Source organism: Ctenopharyngodon idella, chromosome 5 (assembly GCF_019924925.1).
Source record: "Ctenopharyngodon idella isolate HZGC_01 chromosome 5, HZGC01, whole genome shotgun sequence".
In the NCBI taxonomy this organism is placed as follows: Eukaryota; Metazoa; Chordata; class Actinopteri; order Cypriniformes; family Xenocyprididae; genus Ctenopharyngodon; species Ctenopharyngodon idella.
In genome coordinates, this window is record NC_067224.1 from 32109819 (window position 1) to 32124634 (window position 14816).

The following is a 14816-nucleotide window of genomic DNA, read 5'->3' on the forward strand; positions in this document are numbered from 1 at the left end:
ATAGAGCTTTGTGGTAGGGAACACACACATACTTGCAAACACAAACATGTCTGGTTGGTTATTACCTCTCCTCACCCAATAATCAATTCCATCATGTTCCAGAACAAATTCCAATTGATATTTCCATGCTGACAAATTTTAAAAAAACTCAACGTAAACAACAGCTTTCCTATATACTCTGAGAGTCAGGAACCCTAATCACTATGGTGACAGTCCACCCTAAATCATTAACAACCAATCAGAGGTCTGTTTTGGTGGGATAAAGCATTGGAGGTTGTCATAGCTACAGTCCGGTTCTTGAAATTAAAAGGACAAGTGGATGGAGGGAAAGCGAGAGAGAGAGAGAGAGAGAGAGAGAGAGAGAGAGAGAGAGAAAGAGAGGGAAATTGAGAGCGAGAACATTGGGGATTGATTGAATCGCTTTGCTTTGATTGTTGTTTTTGCTGATGCATGTGTGTTTCATTGAAACACCTACAGACACAATCACAAAACACAAAAGCTGGCAGTTTTGGTTTGTTACTCACTGCCAGAAGATGAATACATTTGTTCCCTCTCTTTTTTCTTCATCCTTCCTCCCACTTCTTTTAATCTGTGTTCCTCTTCCTGTCCACCTTCACTTCTTATGCATGTATTTAAATACATTGTATCGCCCCCATGCCTGCAGTACTGCACTGACTTGAATCCGCAGCCATCAGTATGCATGTGGATAAGTTCAAAACCTTATTGAATCTCTCCATGGTCACAAGAACTTCAACAACTGTAGGGCTGTTTAACCTCTATCCTGGCAATTTTCATAATAGTTTTGTAACGCTTAGTGGTCTATTGCAATCCAGCACATTCAGTGCATACACACACATTTCAGACTGCACAATATTTAATGAGTATCTTACCTCATCTATTGAGCCGTTCTCCACTCTGAATCTCCCAGCTCTCTGTATGGCCCCGTCTGCATCACTGGAGATGAGCTGAGGAGAAACACAGATACGGCATGAACGTGAGACCACTTGCATCATGTAGAAGAGCTATAGATTTTTATTCAGCAAGGATGCATTAAATTGATCAAATGTGTTAGTAAAGACTTTTACATTTGTTACAAAAGATTTCTATTTCAAATAAATGCAAATCAGCAAATTAGAATGATTTCTGAAGGATCATGTGACACTGAAGACTAGAGTAATGATGCTGAAAATTCAGCTTTGCCATCACAGGAATAAATTACTTTTTAAAATATACTACAATAGAAAATTGTTTTTTAAAATTGTAATATTTCACAGTATTACTGTTTTTACTTTTTGATCAAGTAAATATAGCATTTATGAACAAGAAACCTGTTTCAAAAACATTTAAAAAATTATTCAACTTTTGTACAGTAGTGTAAATAACTTAGGGCCCTATTTTAACGATTTAAGCGCATGGTCTAAAGCGCATGCCGCAAGTGCACTTAGGGCGTGTCCGAATCCACTTTTGCTAGTTTAATGATGAGAAAAATGGTCGGCGCGCCCGGCGCATGGTCTAAAAGGGTTGTCCCTACTCTCATAGGGTCCTATCATACACCAGACACGACGCAAGTGTTTTTTGCTAGTTTCAGCCCGACGCAGTTATCATTTTTATGTCCTGCACACAGCGTATGGTCTAAAAGGGTTGTCCCTATTCTCTTGATGAGTAATGGGTGTGTTTTGGCTGTAACGTGCAATAAACCAATCAGAGCCTCATCTCCGATTCCCTTTAAAAGCCAGTTGCGCTTGTGCCATGGCGAATTCGCTATTTACATGGCAGAATTTGCAAGCAGAAAAACTGAATGCTTCTCTAGCGAGGAAACGGATCTGCTCGTGCGCGAGGTTAAAGCACTCGAGCAGACCATCTACGGGAAAAGCCAAATTCCACCAAAGCATTTTTATCTTTATGCACACAATAATAATCTTTTACATTGTAATCCTTATATTTTTAATATTTGGCATTTTTGTGTGCTCTTGCGTGTCCCTGTGTGTGTAATAAGCAGAGTTTACGAGGTTGCGTTGTGCACCCGCCTATAGGCGCATATTGCTAACGCGCTCTTTAAATAACAAAACAAATATTGCGCCATTGACTTTAGACCAGGTTTCAGTTGGTCAATGGCGCAGTCTATTTCAGTTGCCTCAAAATAGTAACATGCCCACAATGACCTCGTTTGAACACACCTCATTTTCAGACCAGCACACCGATGGGTGCACAAATGGGCACAAATCCATTTGCTATTTAAGCAATGTAGCGCAGGACATGAAAATGCTAACTGCGTCGGGCTGAAACTACCAAAATCACTTGCGTCGTGCCTGGCGCCGCATTGCGCCGGGTGTATGATAGGGTCCTTAATGTTTATATCCTGAAAACATTCGGTTGTATAAAGTTTTATTTTATCAGAAAACAGAGGGCAAATATTCCATATTTGTCAATTTACATCTTATATGGCACTTGTAACCTCTTAAACCGCTGATTCATGCTGGAATAATACATTAGATTCCCCCATTCACTTCTCTCAAACTTTGACACTGATGATTGTGTCTATTATCTAAATGTAAATGTTACAATAGATAATGTTTCTTTGATTTAAGGATTTCCAAAATCCTAAAATGTTATTTATTTCCAGATTTAAATTCGAATCACAGATTTTATTGTAGCCTCAGACTTGCCTCCATTCATTCATTCTCTTTGCTGTTGAATCTTTCTCTTTAACGATTCAGTTATTTTGGTTAAGAAGCAATCTAAGAAGTTTAAGAAATACCTAAAAAGACACATGAAAGACAGCAAAAAGGCAGCATACCTAAGAAGCAGCTGCACACACAATCAGACTAATTACAGACAAGTGATCCCTGTGTGTCTGATCTATATGTGTGCAGCATTGATCACTTCATCTGTGTGTCTCTGTACGCACACACACACACACACACACACACACACACACACACACACACACACACACACACACACAATCTGTTTGTTTTAGCACATATCTGCCAGAAAAGTAGTTTCAGTGAAAGTCTATCTGCTCAGATATTGTGTGTGTATATGGGACAATCACTTGCACCTGACACGATGTAATCTGGTCTTTGCAGTAAAATTGCAACATCCCCCCAGATGGAACAATGTTAGTTGCTAGGCAACAGAACACAGAACCTCTCCCATTTCCTTTTTCTTCAGTCACCTTGTTTTCCTCCTCACATTTCTCTCACCTTTCTTCTCCACCTGTTGGTCTGCCTCCCTCTCTTGTACTCTCTCGTTCTCTTTCTCTTCCCTTTTCTGTGTATCTGGCCAGACCAGACTGCTAAAAACAGACTGCAGCTGTGTGTGTGAGATTGTCATTGTATGTGTGTGTGTATGTGTGTGTGCGGAAGATGGTCTGCCTTGGCTTGAGAATGCTAAAGGTCCGGGTAGATCATTCTAGATAGACTCTTGCTCTCACACTAATCAATTAATAAGCGCTCATTATTTGGCATCCTAGTAGCGGGGGGCGAAGTTAGTTTATATAAAATATACAGTATGCTCCACTTGGCTCGAATATCTGATGATGCTTGTATTCTTATGATGAATAATATGTGTTAATATTGGGTTCACCTGTATATTTTTAAATATAGGTTCAACAAGGTTCTCTCAAAGTTATCTGGTCATTAATAATGTTCTCAAAATGATAGCACAGAAACATTATCTACACATCATTCATGGAACATTTTTTCTCTGAAACGCTTTCGATTTTACATTTTAACATTTTTAAATGTTACTACTCATTTTAGAGAACATTCAAAATAGATGTGCGGTAATACGATATATCACGATAATGAGATGTGGAGACACTAAACGAAAATGTACTTTCACTCTCTGACAGCAGATGGCATTTATGAAACAGCAGAAATGCAGCCGTTACCCTGTAATCCCCGTAAACAAAGCAGCTGTGCTACTTTCTGAACAGTATTTAAATGTTTTAAACAGCCATTCAGATTTTTGTATTCGCAATGGTGTTCATCACAGCACTAAACACTTAAATATTCAAAGGACTTAATAGGCTATTTATTTTCAAACATAAACATTTTTACATTTTAATCTGGACTACAACGTGCACTAGATATTATAACATTAGTTAATTTATTAGTTAATATTAACTAGCAATAAAAATACTTCTAAAGCATTTATTAATTTTAGTTAATGTTAGTTTCAACATTTAATAGCTATTATATTATTAAAATCAAAACTTGAGCTAAAATGAACTAACAATGATCAGTTGTATTTACACACAAACTGACCACCAAAACAACTTTCAGACGCCATCTTTAGTTTTTAACATAACTGCCACAGAATGTAACGCAACAGGTTTGTGGGATAGATGAAGGTATCTCAGGAGTCAGAAAGTGAAGCTAACATTATATTCGGACATCCCTTGATGCCTTCCTACCTTGGAATCCATCCTGAAGCAGCATTTTTAAGCTTACGGACGCAGCCAACATTTTCATAACTTAATAGGGATGTTAGCAAAGCATTCTTCAAGCATATATTTGTTAGCTGGGTTTGAGCAGCGGAAAACTTTAGCCTGTGTTAATGTGCAGAACAGTAAATGCAGATTGACTGCAAAACAGGCAAATCAGTGGTAGGTAAATTATTAAAAGGTTTTGTGGATAAATTTCATACTGTTTGAAAAATAGATGCAGCTGAATCAAAACCCTTGAGACTTGACATTTGCCCATGACACATGCCTATGATACACAACATCCCCTCTAATGGACTTACACACCCCAGGAATCTACTTTAAGCACACAGAGACACAATTATGTGTGTCTCATGAGAATTTTTTCTTTTGCTCAGTGACATTCTGTGATGCTATTAAGGTGTTTTGATAAATGGCATGAGGTTAATGATAGCAGGATAATGACAGGACAGTCTACCTAACTCAAACAAAAGTTCAAAACACACATACAGAGAGAGAGAGAGAGAGAGAGAGAGAGAGCAAGAATGAGAGCAAGAACGAGAGCAAGAGAATCAATGCTATTGTGACTGGGGATGTAGCATTGATCTTTTTAGAGAGCTTCTGTATGTGTTCTCATGCCTCACACAATAGAGCAAGAGAAAAAGAGAGAGAAAGATGAGATGAGGAAAGAATTTGGAGAGAGACACACATGGAGAAAGCAAAGCATCTGAATCTGAGAGGAAAACAAAAGAAAACATTTCCATATTCTAAATCAGTCTACACAGTGGAACTGAGCTTTGGGTGAATTATGAAATACCGAACAGGTTTAATATACAATGAGACCATCAAACAAAGGCCTACAATTACCATAAGATAATCAAGTTTTTCTTTTTTTTTTTTGAAAGTGGCAGGAAATTAATCACTGCAAGTTTTGTGCTACTTCAACTTTTTTTTTTTGCTACTTAAACAGTTTAATTGCATACACGTTAACATAAAAAGTAGGTAAGTATAAACCTGAGGTTGAATATCAGCATAAGCTCATTGGAAAACGTGTATACTATATTTTTGCGAAACCTGAAAAACGTACCGATAGACCTATTTTGTGTTTGCAAACAGCGATGACGTTTTTGTGGGCAGAGCCTACTTGGTGGCAGAAAATGACAGTTCTGTAGTAGCAGTCTGTGGAAGCCACGGAATAAAAGAATAAAAAAAGTTAATTTTATCATTACCACGGTCAACTTGTCAAGGCCCAGAAAGGTACTAAAGACATCGTTAAAATAGTCCACGTGACTACAGTGGTTCAATCTTAATTTTATGAAGTGACTAGAATACTTTTTATGCGCAAAAACAAAACAATCTCTTCTCTTCCATGTCAGTTTCCTACGCAGTTGATGTAGTAAGCACAGTGCAGCACTTCCGTGTTTACGTCAGAACGCCGACTCCTTATTGGCTGGCTCCTGCATCAGCATCACACGCATGTGTCGTGCTGCTCACGTGTTCAGTGAGCCAATACTGAGCCGGCATTTGGACGTAAACACGGAAGCGCTGCACTGCATTCACTGCGTCAACTGCGTAGGAGACTGACAGGGAAGTCGTTATTTTTGTTTTGTTTTTGCACACAAAAAGTATTTTTGTTGCTTCATAAAATTAAGATTGAACCACTGTAGTCACATGGACTATGTTAACAATGTCTTTATTATCTTTCTGGGCCTTGACAGTGGTAAGGAGTCAGATACCTCTTGGATTTCAGCAAAAATATCTTAATTTGTGTTCCGAAGATCATTTCAGATAAAATTAAACACACTTTTATTGACACTCACTGGACAATTCACTTTGAAAATGTTGTGAAACGTGCAAATAGTAGTGTAATATCATTTTGCAGAAATGTCGCCAGAGGCAGGGCCAGGTTTGTGGAATATAGTGCCACTTTATGACACACAAATGCAGCGATGGATAAATGCCAGAGGAGCTGCTTCATGTGCCCTTTTGGTGAGTGGTGGACCTTTATTTTTTAAAGTTTATGGGGCACAGGTTGTAGCAGTGACATAAAACATGCGGCATTTTGTGCAATGGTATTTTTAAGTATGCATGTTTGTGACTTAATGCCGATCTCACTCTTACTTCTTTCTCTAAAACTTTATAAAACACACATATACAGTATACAAACAGAATACCAGTGTAGGGGAGTCACTAACTAAAATTCAAGGTTTGGTGGTTCATGTAAATGAACAGATTCACAAAAATATATACATATTGCCCCATTAGATAACCTCAATGTAGTTAGCTACTTTTTGTTTGTAGCTTACATGAACTCTTTCTAAGTATTATTAGCTTGTAGCTTGAATAGCTAGATTTAAAGTAGTTTTAGTTCAGTTATATTTAACAAAGGATTTCCCTCTAACACACACCCACACATACTGTAAATTAACTAATCATACTAACTTGATGTGTATGTGCGCTGTTCTTTCCCACGTAAGCCATTTCTCACCAGAACTTCACACAAAGTCTCTGACAAGTACCCCAAACTCACAGCTAACCTTCAGACAATCTGTAACTAAACTAATATATGTCTTCAACATTGCTTAATTTTGTCCCATCTTTGTGAAAGTGACCCACCCACAGCATTGGACACAGTGAGCATGAGTCACTCCTAATGCTTCATATGATAAAGCTGCAGGCAACATGTTCCACTGAGCCCAACATGCTAATTTTACACACTGCAGTCGCTCTGCAGCCAACCCTCCCTCTGCTCAGCATATGTGTGTGGGGTTTGAAGGCGTTTGGACCTGGTTAGAATCAAATTATTATAATAAGAGCAATAAGTCACAGGCAGAAGAGGCATACTGTCAGATGTGTATGTGTCATCATGCAGCAAGGGAGGCCCTCATGACTATATACATGTTTAATTCTCCAGTCAGCTATATCTGTTATTATATCTGTATCAATATAAGTTTATGCAAACAGCAACCTCTAAAAATCAGGAGATCATCCTCAAGAACTAGTTGTATCTATAAGAAAGAAATAGTATCAGAAATTTAATTATTAACTAAACCGCACAGTGCCAGCATGTAAATATGAAGATCCAACTCCATCCTTTATATTAATTGTATTCATATTTATTGTGTGTGTGCATATATATATATATATATATATATATATATATATATTACAATCTTATTGTTATCTTATTTTATCTGTTTGTTTATTTGTTAAAAGCAACAGGAATCCACTGCCAAAGGTGCTTGTTTTATTACTTTAAAGTCCCCCTGTGGTGAAAATCAAGTTTTTAATGTTGTTCATATGTCTATCTGGTGTTTTTAACATGCTTTAAGACAAACCATGTTCAAATTCATAAGTCAACACCATTGCTGAGTATTTTCTCTTTAAAATTGCAGCAAACCAAAGACAGTCTCAAACCCGTGGTTTGAAATCGCTGGTGTTTCTGATGTCACAAACTACCTTGTAACCAATCACGTCAATGTGCCGGCAGGCTTTAGCATATCATTAAATGACCACGAAAGGGAGTCTCAAAAGCAGGGTATCTTTTTTTAAAGGTATATTTTTTGAGTTGATATGAGAAATCGGGGTAGATATCATATATGTTACGATGAGCTATATGTCTTTCTCCACTGATGTTCTGAGTTGTTCAAAGCGTTTCTAAGGATATTGATTGTTAGGAGGCAGCTGTCTTTTGTGTAACATTAGCAACATGTTATTAGCTGTTTGATAACGTAGTTAAGCAAAACGCTAATCATATTAATTACCATTATGTGTCCGGCGTTGTAAAAAGCGATACTATTGTGCAGCGTTTACCTCAGTAAGTTGACCAGGTGGATCTTGTCTGAGCTTGTGCGAGTGAATTGAGGCGGGGCATTATTATCCTATTCATAGATCCGTGTATATTAAATGAGGCAAGGGTGTAGAGTTACATTCAAGTTATTTTAAGGTTTTTTTTTTTTTTTTACAAGAAAAAACGTTTATATATGTAATTTTGGTGATCAAAGATGAGTTTTAAGTTATACAATTATTGACTACAGGGGGACTTTAACACACTGGAACATGAAAGCATTCACTAGCATTTTTTTTAGCCGGTAGGCTACAAGCATTTTTGTCATTGCAACATAGACTCACTGGAATAATGTGCCTCTACCTACATTTCTGAAAAACTCCAAAAATGTACCATATACGATTTACTGCATTTTGCAGCTGAAATGACCACTAGAGACAATTGCACGCAATATAACAATATAAATAATATAATAGTATAATATAGGCTAATATATTCATTTCTTAATTCCGCACTTCCATAATTCGCAATAAAATATTCATTTATCAATAATATCCATTTCTGATAATCCCAGGTTTCTATGGTCATGCAGGTTTGTTTACACATTAAAGTCGTGGTCATGAGAAACAGATGTCGTTCCCTCATCATAGGATCTCGAGGCCACGGCTTCACATCGCGTGGCCACAACATAAGGATGTTGTTACCTAGACAAAATGGTCTTGTGGCCACAACATATTATCACATTCCCAAGAGTTAATATGTGAATTGAACGTGCCCATCCGGGGCAAACGTGGCTACACTGCTTATTTCTTGATTGAAATGGAATAATAATTTATTTACTCCTATCAATTGCTCCATCAGGTGCCATTAAAAAGAAAAAAACAAGACCTCTTCATCTGGTTGGTTTTTTAAACTATTTATAAATGTCCATTTAAAAAGAGCTGTAAGAATGAGTGACAATCAAACAAAGCTCCGGAAGGGAAAATCCTCACATAAACTTTTTTTTAATGCATACAAAAGTAAGAAATATAATGGTGAGTGACTGAGAGACAGAAATTGAATGAGGAACACTGAGGCATTGAAGAGCTCATACAGCAATGTGTCTGAATGGAGAAAAGGTGATGAAATGAAAGAGGGACAGTGAAGTTTAGTTCTGTGTCACTCCATATCATTTCTGTTCCTCAAATATAAATAAATGTTAAATTATAAAAGTTCTCCAACACATCTTCAACCTGTATACAGGTGTGCACTGTAGGTCAGCTGTGTTCTCTCCATCTTTGATGTTATCAGCTTTCACGTAAGTACATCTGAGTCCTGTCATAGACTTCACCGATGCTGCTGTTATGACAAAGCATTTTCAACCTTCTCTCTTTGAAACATACCATTTCCCGCTGTCATCATAAAATGACATATGACCGTTGTTACCAATCAAAACGCGTGTTCATTTAAACGCAATGTGTGTACACCATTTGTCCTAATTCCATTTAGCAAAACTCACTTTTTTATTAACGACTACACCTACCCCAACCCTAAACCTACCCTTAGTGATTTATAGTGCATATACACTTTATGAGCATATGCATTCCCTGGGATCGAACCCACAATCGTATGATCACATGATTACATATTGTTGCATACTGCAATGCTCTACCACTTGAGCTACGTGAAACCCGCAATATGACGCAGATAAAAGGGTACAATGCATTAAAACGAAAGTGTCCTGTTGTCGATAGGGGCGCAACTTTAGTAAATGCTCCTATGGGTCGTCCGAATGCCGGCTCAGTATTGGCTGGATCTTGTGTCAGCATCACATGCATGCGTTTTGCTGCTCAGGTGTTCAGCTTCGGCCTATACTGAGTTGGCATTTGGACGTATTTTTAACTACCTTTCTGGACATCAAAAGGTGCAATGATGTTGCTGCCTATGTATGGATCAGATTTCATCAAAAATATCTTAATTTGTGTTCTGAAGATAAACAAAGGTCTTACAGGTGTGGAACGACATGAGGGTGAGTACTTAATGACAGAAATTTCATGGGTGAACTAACCCTTTAATATTTAACTGTTTTACAGTAGAAATGACGGTAATATCCAGTCATGCAACCTATTCTGTACTATACTAACTTTTTTTTGTCAAATCTCACTGTTTTGAATTGAAAATAGGCTATACAGTACCATTTACGTAATTATTTTAATGTAATTAGTAACTGAATGTTAAAGACAAGAAAAATTAACAGCCATTTTTGGCATATTAGGTACACGATTAAGAGTGAAAGTGAGCATACTTTAAACTAAAAAAAATAAAAAAAATCATAAATAAAAATTACCATTACATTTTGTGACATTTGTCTCCCTCTCCAATGTTCAAGATGGTTACAACCTTGGATGGAATCATACTTTCTTGGTATCTCATTGAATATGTTAATTAAGTAGTCAACCTTTGACATCACAGTCCCTGCATGCAAATATGTCTACTTCCATACTATAAAGTATGCAAAAAAAAGTATGTCAAATGAGTAGTATGTCCAAAGTCAACATTGCTGATGCGTTTCGTACAGATTGTATTCCTACTACACATGCATACGTTACGTACTTTATTAACGATGGAGAAGTCATCAAATGCAACATATATTCTGGTTTCCAAAAATATTGCATTGGCTTATGATCAATGATCAGGTCCAATGTCTTGTTTGAGTTTGCTATGATAATAGGTTGCAGAGTTTCTAGATGATGTCTAGCCACTTCTAGAAATGGTTGATTGGCATGTAATAGTGTCTAAACAACAGTCATGTTTACATTAGGCCAACATTCAGTAATGAGAGGATGGAGCACTTGGGAAGCTTTTAACCTAAAACCCTCACATAGACACACATTACATACATCAGCCCTTACATACACACTTTGCACTTAGAGGTCATAAAATCACCTATAAGAGGATCCCTAGAGCTAATGCACTTACATAAACCGACTGAAACATACAGCTAGCCAGCCATGCATATAGAAATTGCATCTAAAACATCCAAGAGCATATACATTTCTTTGGTTCTCAGGTTGCAGCCTAAGAAGAAGTATAGTCACAAAATGTCCCTATAATCATGCTCTGATTATAATTCAGACAGTCTGTGTGTAATCTGTATGTGAGGCTAACTTCCTTGTGTATGTTTGCACAGTATAATTGTGTAATAATGTGACAAAGGTGGACAATATGTATATTTTTCCCTCATGATGATTAACACTATTAAATGCAAAACACACATGCAAGTGCAAATGTAAAATGATGCAAACACTGGCATAAAAACTGTAATAGAATCAATTAACAGTATAATATAATAATTGACATAACAGAATAACGCTGTCAGACAGATAAATACACAAAACAACCAATGATTCCAACCAAAATAAGAGACTTACACACATTCTGGAATAATGAATGTAATTAAGCACAGCAATCATTAGAGAAAAAGAGAGAAACAGTACAAGCATGTTTCATAGCTCAACCTCAACCTAATTTGATAAGAGAAATGCGGCAAAGCAAAACAAACAGTAAGAAATGGAATAAAAACAATTCAAATGGAAAAATAAAGACAGACAACATAACAAAAGTAAATGTGGCTTGCATGCATTACATTTTTTTTAAAAATAAACTGGATATTTCTTGCTTTAAATTTACAACGGATATAAGAAAGGGGTAATGTGCAATCAGATGGTCATTACCGCAAAATAAACCCCAACAGAGAGAAGAGGGATGCGGTGTGAAACATATTACATGGCTACTTACTAAATAAATAAACAGACATGAAATATTGATTTGAGTTTAAATTATTTTATTTTGTGAAAAGAAAGAGCGCATGGAGTGTCCAGGATCGACCTTTCCATGTTTATTTTTTGTGGTAATGACTTTCTGGATAATTACGTAAATTCTTAAAAAAAAATATATGGACATGAAATATTGATTTGAGATGACAATTGGAGATGTAATATTTTACTGCCTTGTAGAAACTGTGAAGAAACAGAACACATTCACAGTGTTGGTCAGTATTGCCCTGGACAACGGTCAGAAATATCAGAATGAGCGACTGACCGAACCAATCAAGTATTACAGAGCGCAGAGTAGGTACTCTTATGCAATTATTCTACATTATCTACACAACCCAAAAACGTATTACCAATACTAATGTCATAACATCATGGTCATACAATCATATAGGCTAGTTCAATTTACATTAGTGGTCTAAGACGTTTTGACGCCACTGTAGCTTTAGATACTGAAGAACAATGGCACATGCAGCAACAAATGCCCTTCTCTCTCCTTTTCTCACACGCATTTATATTCTCCATCTGTCGTGCATGATAATGCATGTGGTTTTGTGACATGGCTCTATCTGACATAAGGTCACCCATTTCATTCCACCCACAAACCTCTTGCACGTTTCACATAGGAAGTAGCATCTAGTGTGGTATTAAGCCACTTCCTCCGTGCAACAACTATCTAGGAGAGACAGACACTGCTGAAAAGTAACACACCCACACCAACTCAATACAGCACATGTGTCTGACCAGTCAAAACACTCTGAATTATATAAATGATGCAGACTATTTCACTTATTGCAAAGCTCCTGCTAGGGTGAGATGATATTTGAGTGAACTTCATCTCAAGAACAATTTAATTACAAAGATGTACGAATCTCATTTGATGTAACAGACCGAACCACAGATATATACTGTAACAGATAAGAAATCAAGGAGCAACACATAGCTTCTACGTTCACAGCAGTGCACAGGCAAAGAAAAATAGATTAGAAGGATGAAGAAACAGAAGAAGGAGGAGGTGGAATATGTAAATATATACAGAAGAGCTAAAATATGACAGTCCTCACCAGTTCAACTGATCCATAGTGTTTCCGGCTGAACTCTCCTCTCCTGCACCCAAGATCCTCTGATGCTGAGCTGCAAAACAAAGCGTATAACAATTCAAACTGATTTCATGATTTTTAATAGCACACAATACGATCTTTTCATTATCTTGTAAAGAACTGTTGAGTGTTTGTATGTTTTACACTTTTAAGACAGTCTTATTGTAAATGGGATTTCTTATAGAGAAATGCTTTGCTATTTGACTCATCATATGTGAACATACAGAAACAGCATTTTAGTTTCAATACCAAAAACCTGAATTCCAAAAAGTAGAAGCCCCGGCCTCTCCACCTCAACCCTGTGATGTTGCAGTCTTTTTGACTTTTTGAGTGAAATTGTTTCAGATTATTAGAGCGAGAACTACATGCTCAGTGACTCAGCTGACAACTAGACATCACACATCTTTCCAAAACCTCAATTCCAACCAATTCACAGGAAGACCAAAGAGGCACTAAAGGTGTGTCATTTATGTGCCACTATCATAGCCAAATAAAATAGCAAAAATAGTACTGTTTTCAAACAGGTTTTCCAAATTTCCCCCACCAATAAGGATAGCCCACTAGCACAGAACTACGTATCACTTGCCCTGTCAAATCAATGCAGGTGCCTTTTGAGAGCAATAAAAATGTTTATAAGCCATTGTTTTCCAACAAAAGTGTGTGCATTGCTTTTATGGAGTTATATTACAGTTGCATAATTTCCAGCTATTATTGCACATATTAACTAGTTTAAACAATTATATTAAATACACACATACACACAGGTTTGTTTTGCTATAAAAGTGAGGACATTCCATAGGTTTTTATACTGTACAAACTGTACATTCTGTCCCCCTACACTAGCCCTACTCCTAATACCCATCACAGGAAACTGTCTGCATTTTTACATTTTTACTAAAACATTGTTTAGTATGTTTTTAAAGCTATTTTAAATATGAGGACTCATGAAATGTTTACGTCATAATACCAGTGTAATACCCATGTCATTATACAAATTTGTGTCCTCATAAATGCACTCACACACACACCAGAGCAGGTACAAATCTGAACTACTGTCCTGATTTGGTACCTAATCCTTATGCCCTGATACCATTGGTTGAGCCAGTGTTGCTATGTCAGGTTAAGATACTCGAACAAAAAAAGGCATCATAAGAGCAACTGTGTTTACTTTTCAGAGGCATCAACCCACGAATGTCTTATTAATAGATGTCTCTGTATATTAAACTGGGATATGAAAAAGTATTTAAAAAATAATACAAACCCATCTTTAATAATGCTGTTGTTTTAGCCAATTACTTGTGATTCTGGCTAAGTGATATGAAGTACTCCTCAAAACTATTTTCTTTTTCATAATATTTGCTTTATCGAAGACAGCATCTCCTCTGATTGAGGTTTAAACAATTTATATGCTGAGCCACATGAATGCTTACATTTATTATAGCCATTTCACTTCAAGTGCAATGTAAATAGTGCGTGTGAGCAAACACATTTCCTCTGTGTGAGGGCTATCATTATGTTTCCATTAGTGCAGAATGCAGCTTAGAATGTCTTTATAGACAACAGAAGAGATACTGCACATGCATGCATACGGGGTGATAAGTCATAACCAGGTGGAATCTTCAGACATTGTTTGCATTTTTGAGCTGATTTTTATGGATTTAAATATAGTAAAATCAAAGAGGGTGCGC

General features: G+C 36.8%; 1 protein-coding gene across 6 annotated transcripts in view; it reads right to left on the bottom strand.

The window, feature by feature from the left end:
• garnl3 (GTPase activating Rap/RanGAP domain like 3) overlaps positions 1 to 14816 on the bottom strand; it is a 65887-nt gene that overhangs the window by 31249 nt on the left and 19822 nt on the right. For all 6 annotated transcript variants that reach the window (XM_051895247.1, XM_051895242.1, XM_051895244.1 and 3 more), the window contains exons 2-3: positions 13093 to 13162; positions 891 to 965 (exon numbers count right to left, since the gene is read on the bottom strand). In XM_051895247.1, the coding sequence (XP_051751207.1) occupies positions 891 to 965; positions 13093 to 13162 (145 nt within the window). The remainder of the gene's footprint in view (positions 1 to 890; positions 966 to 13092; positions 13163 to 14816) is intronic.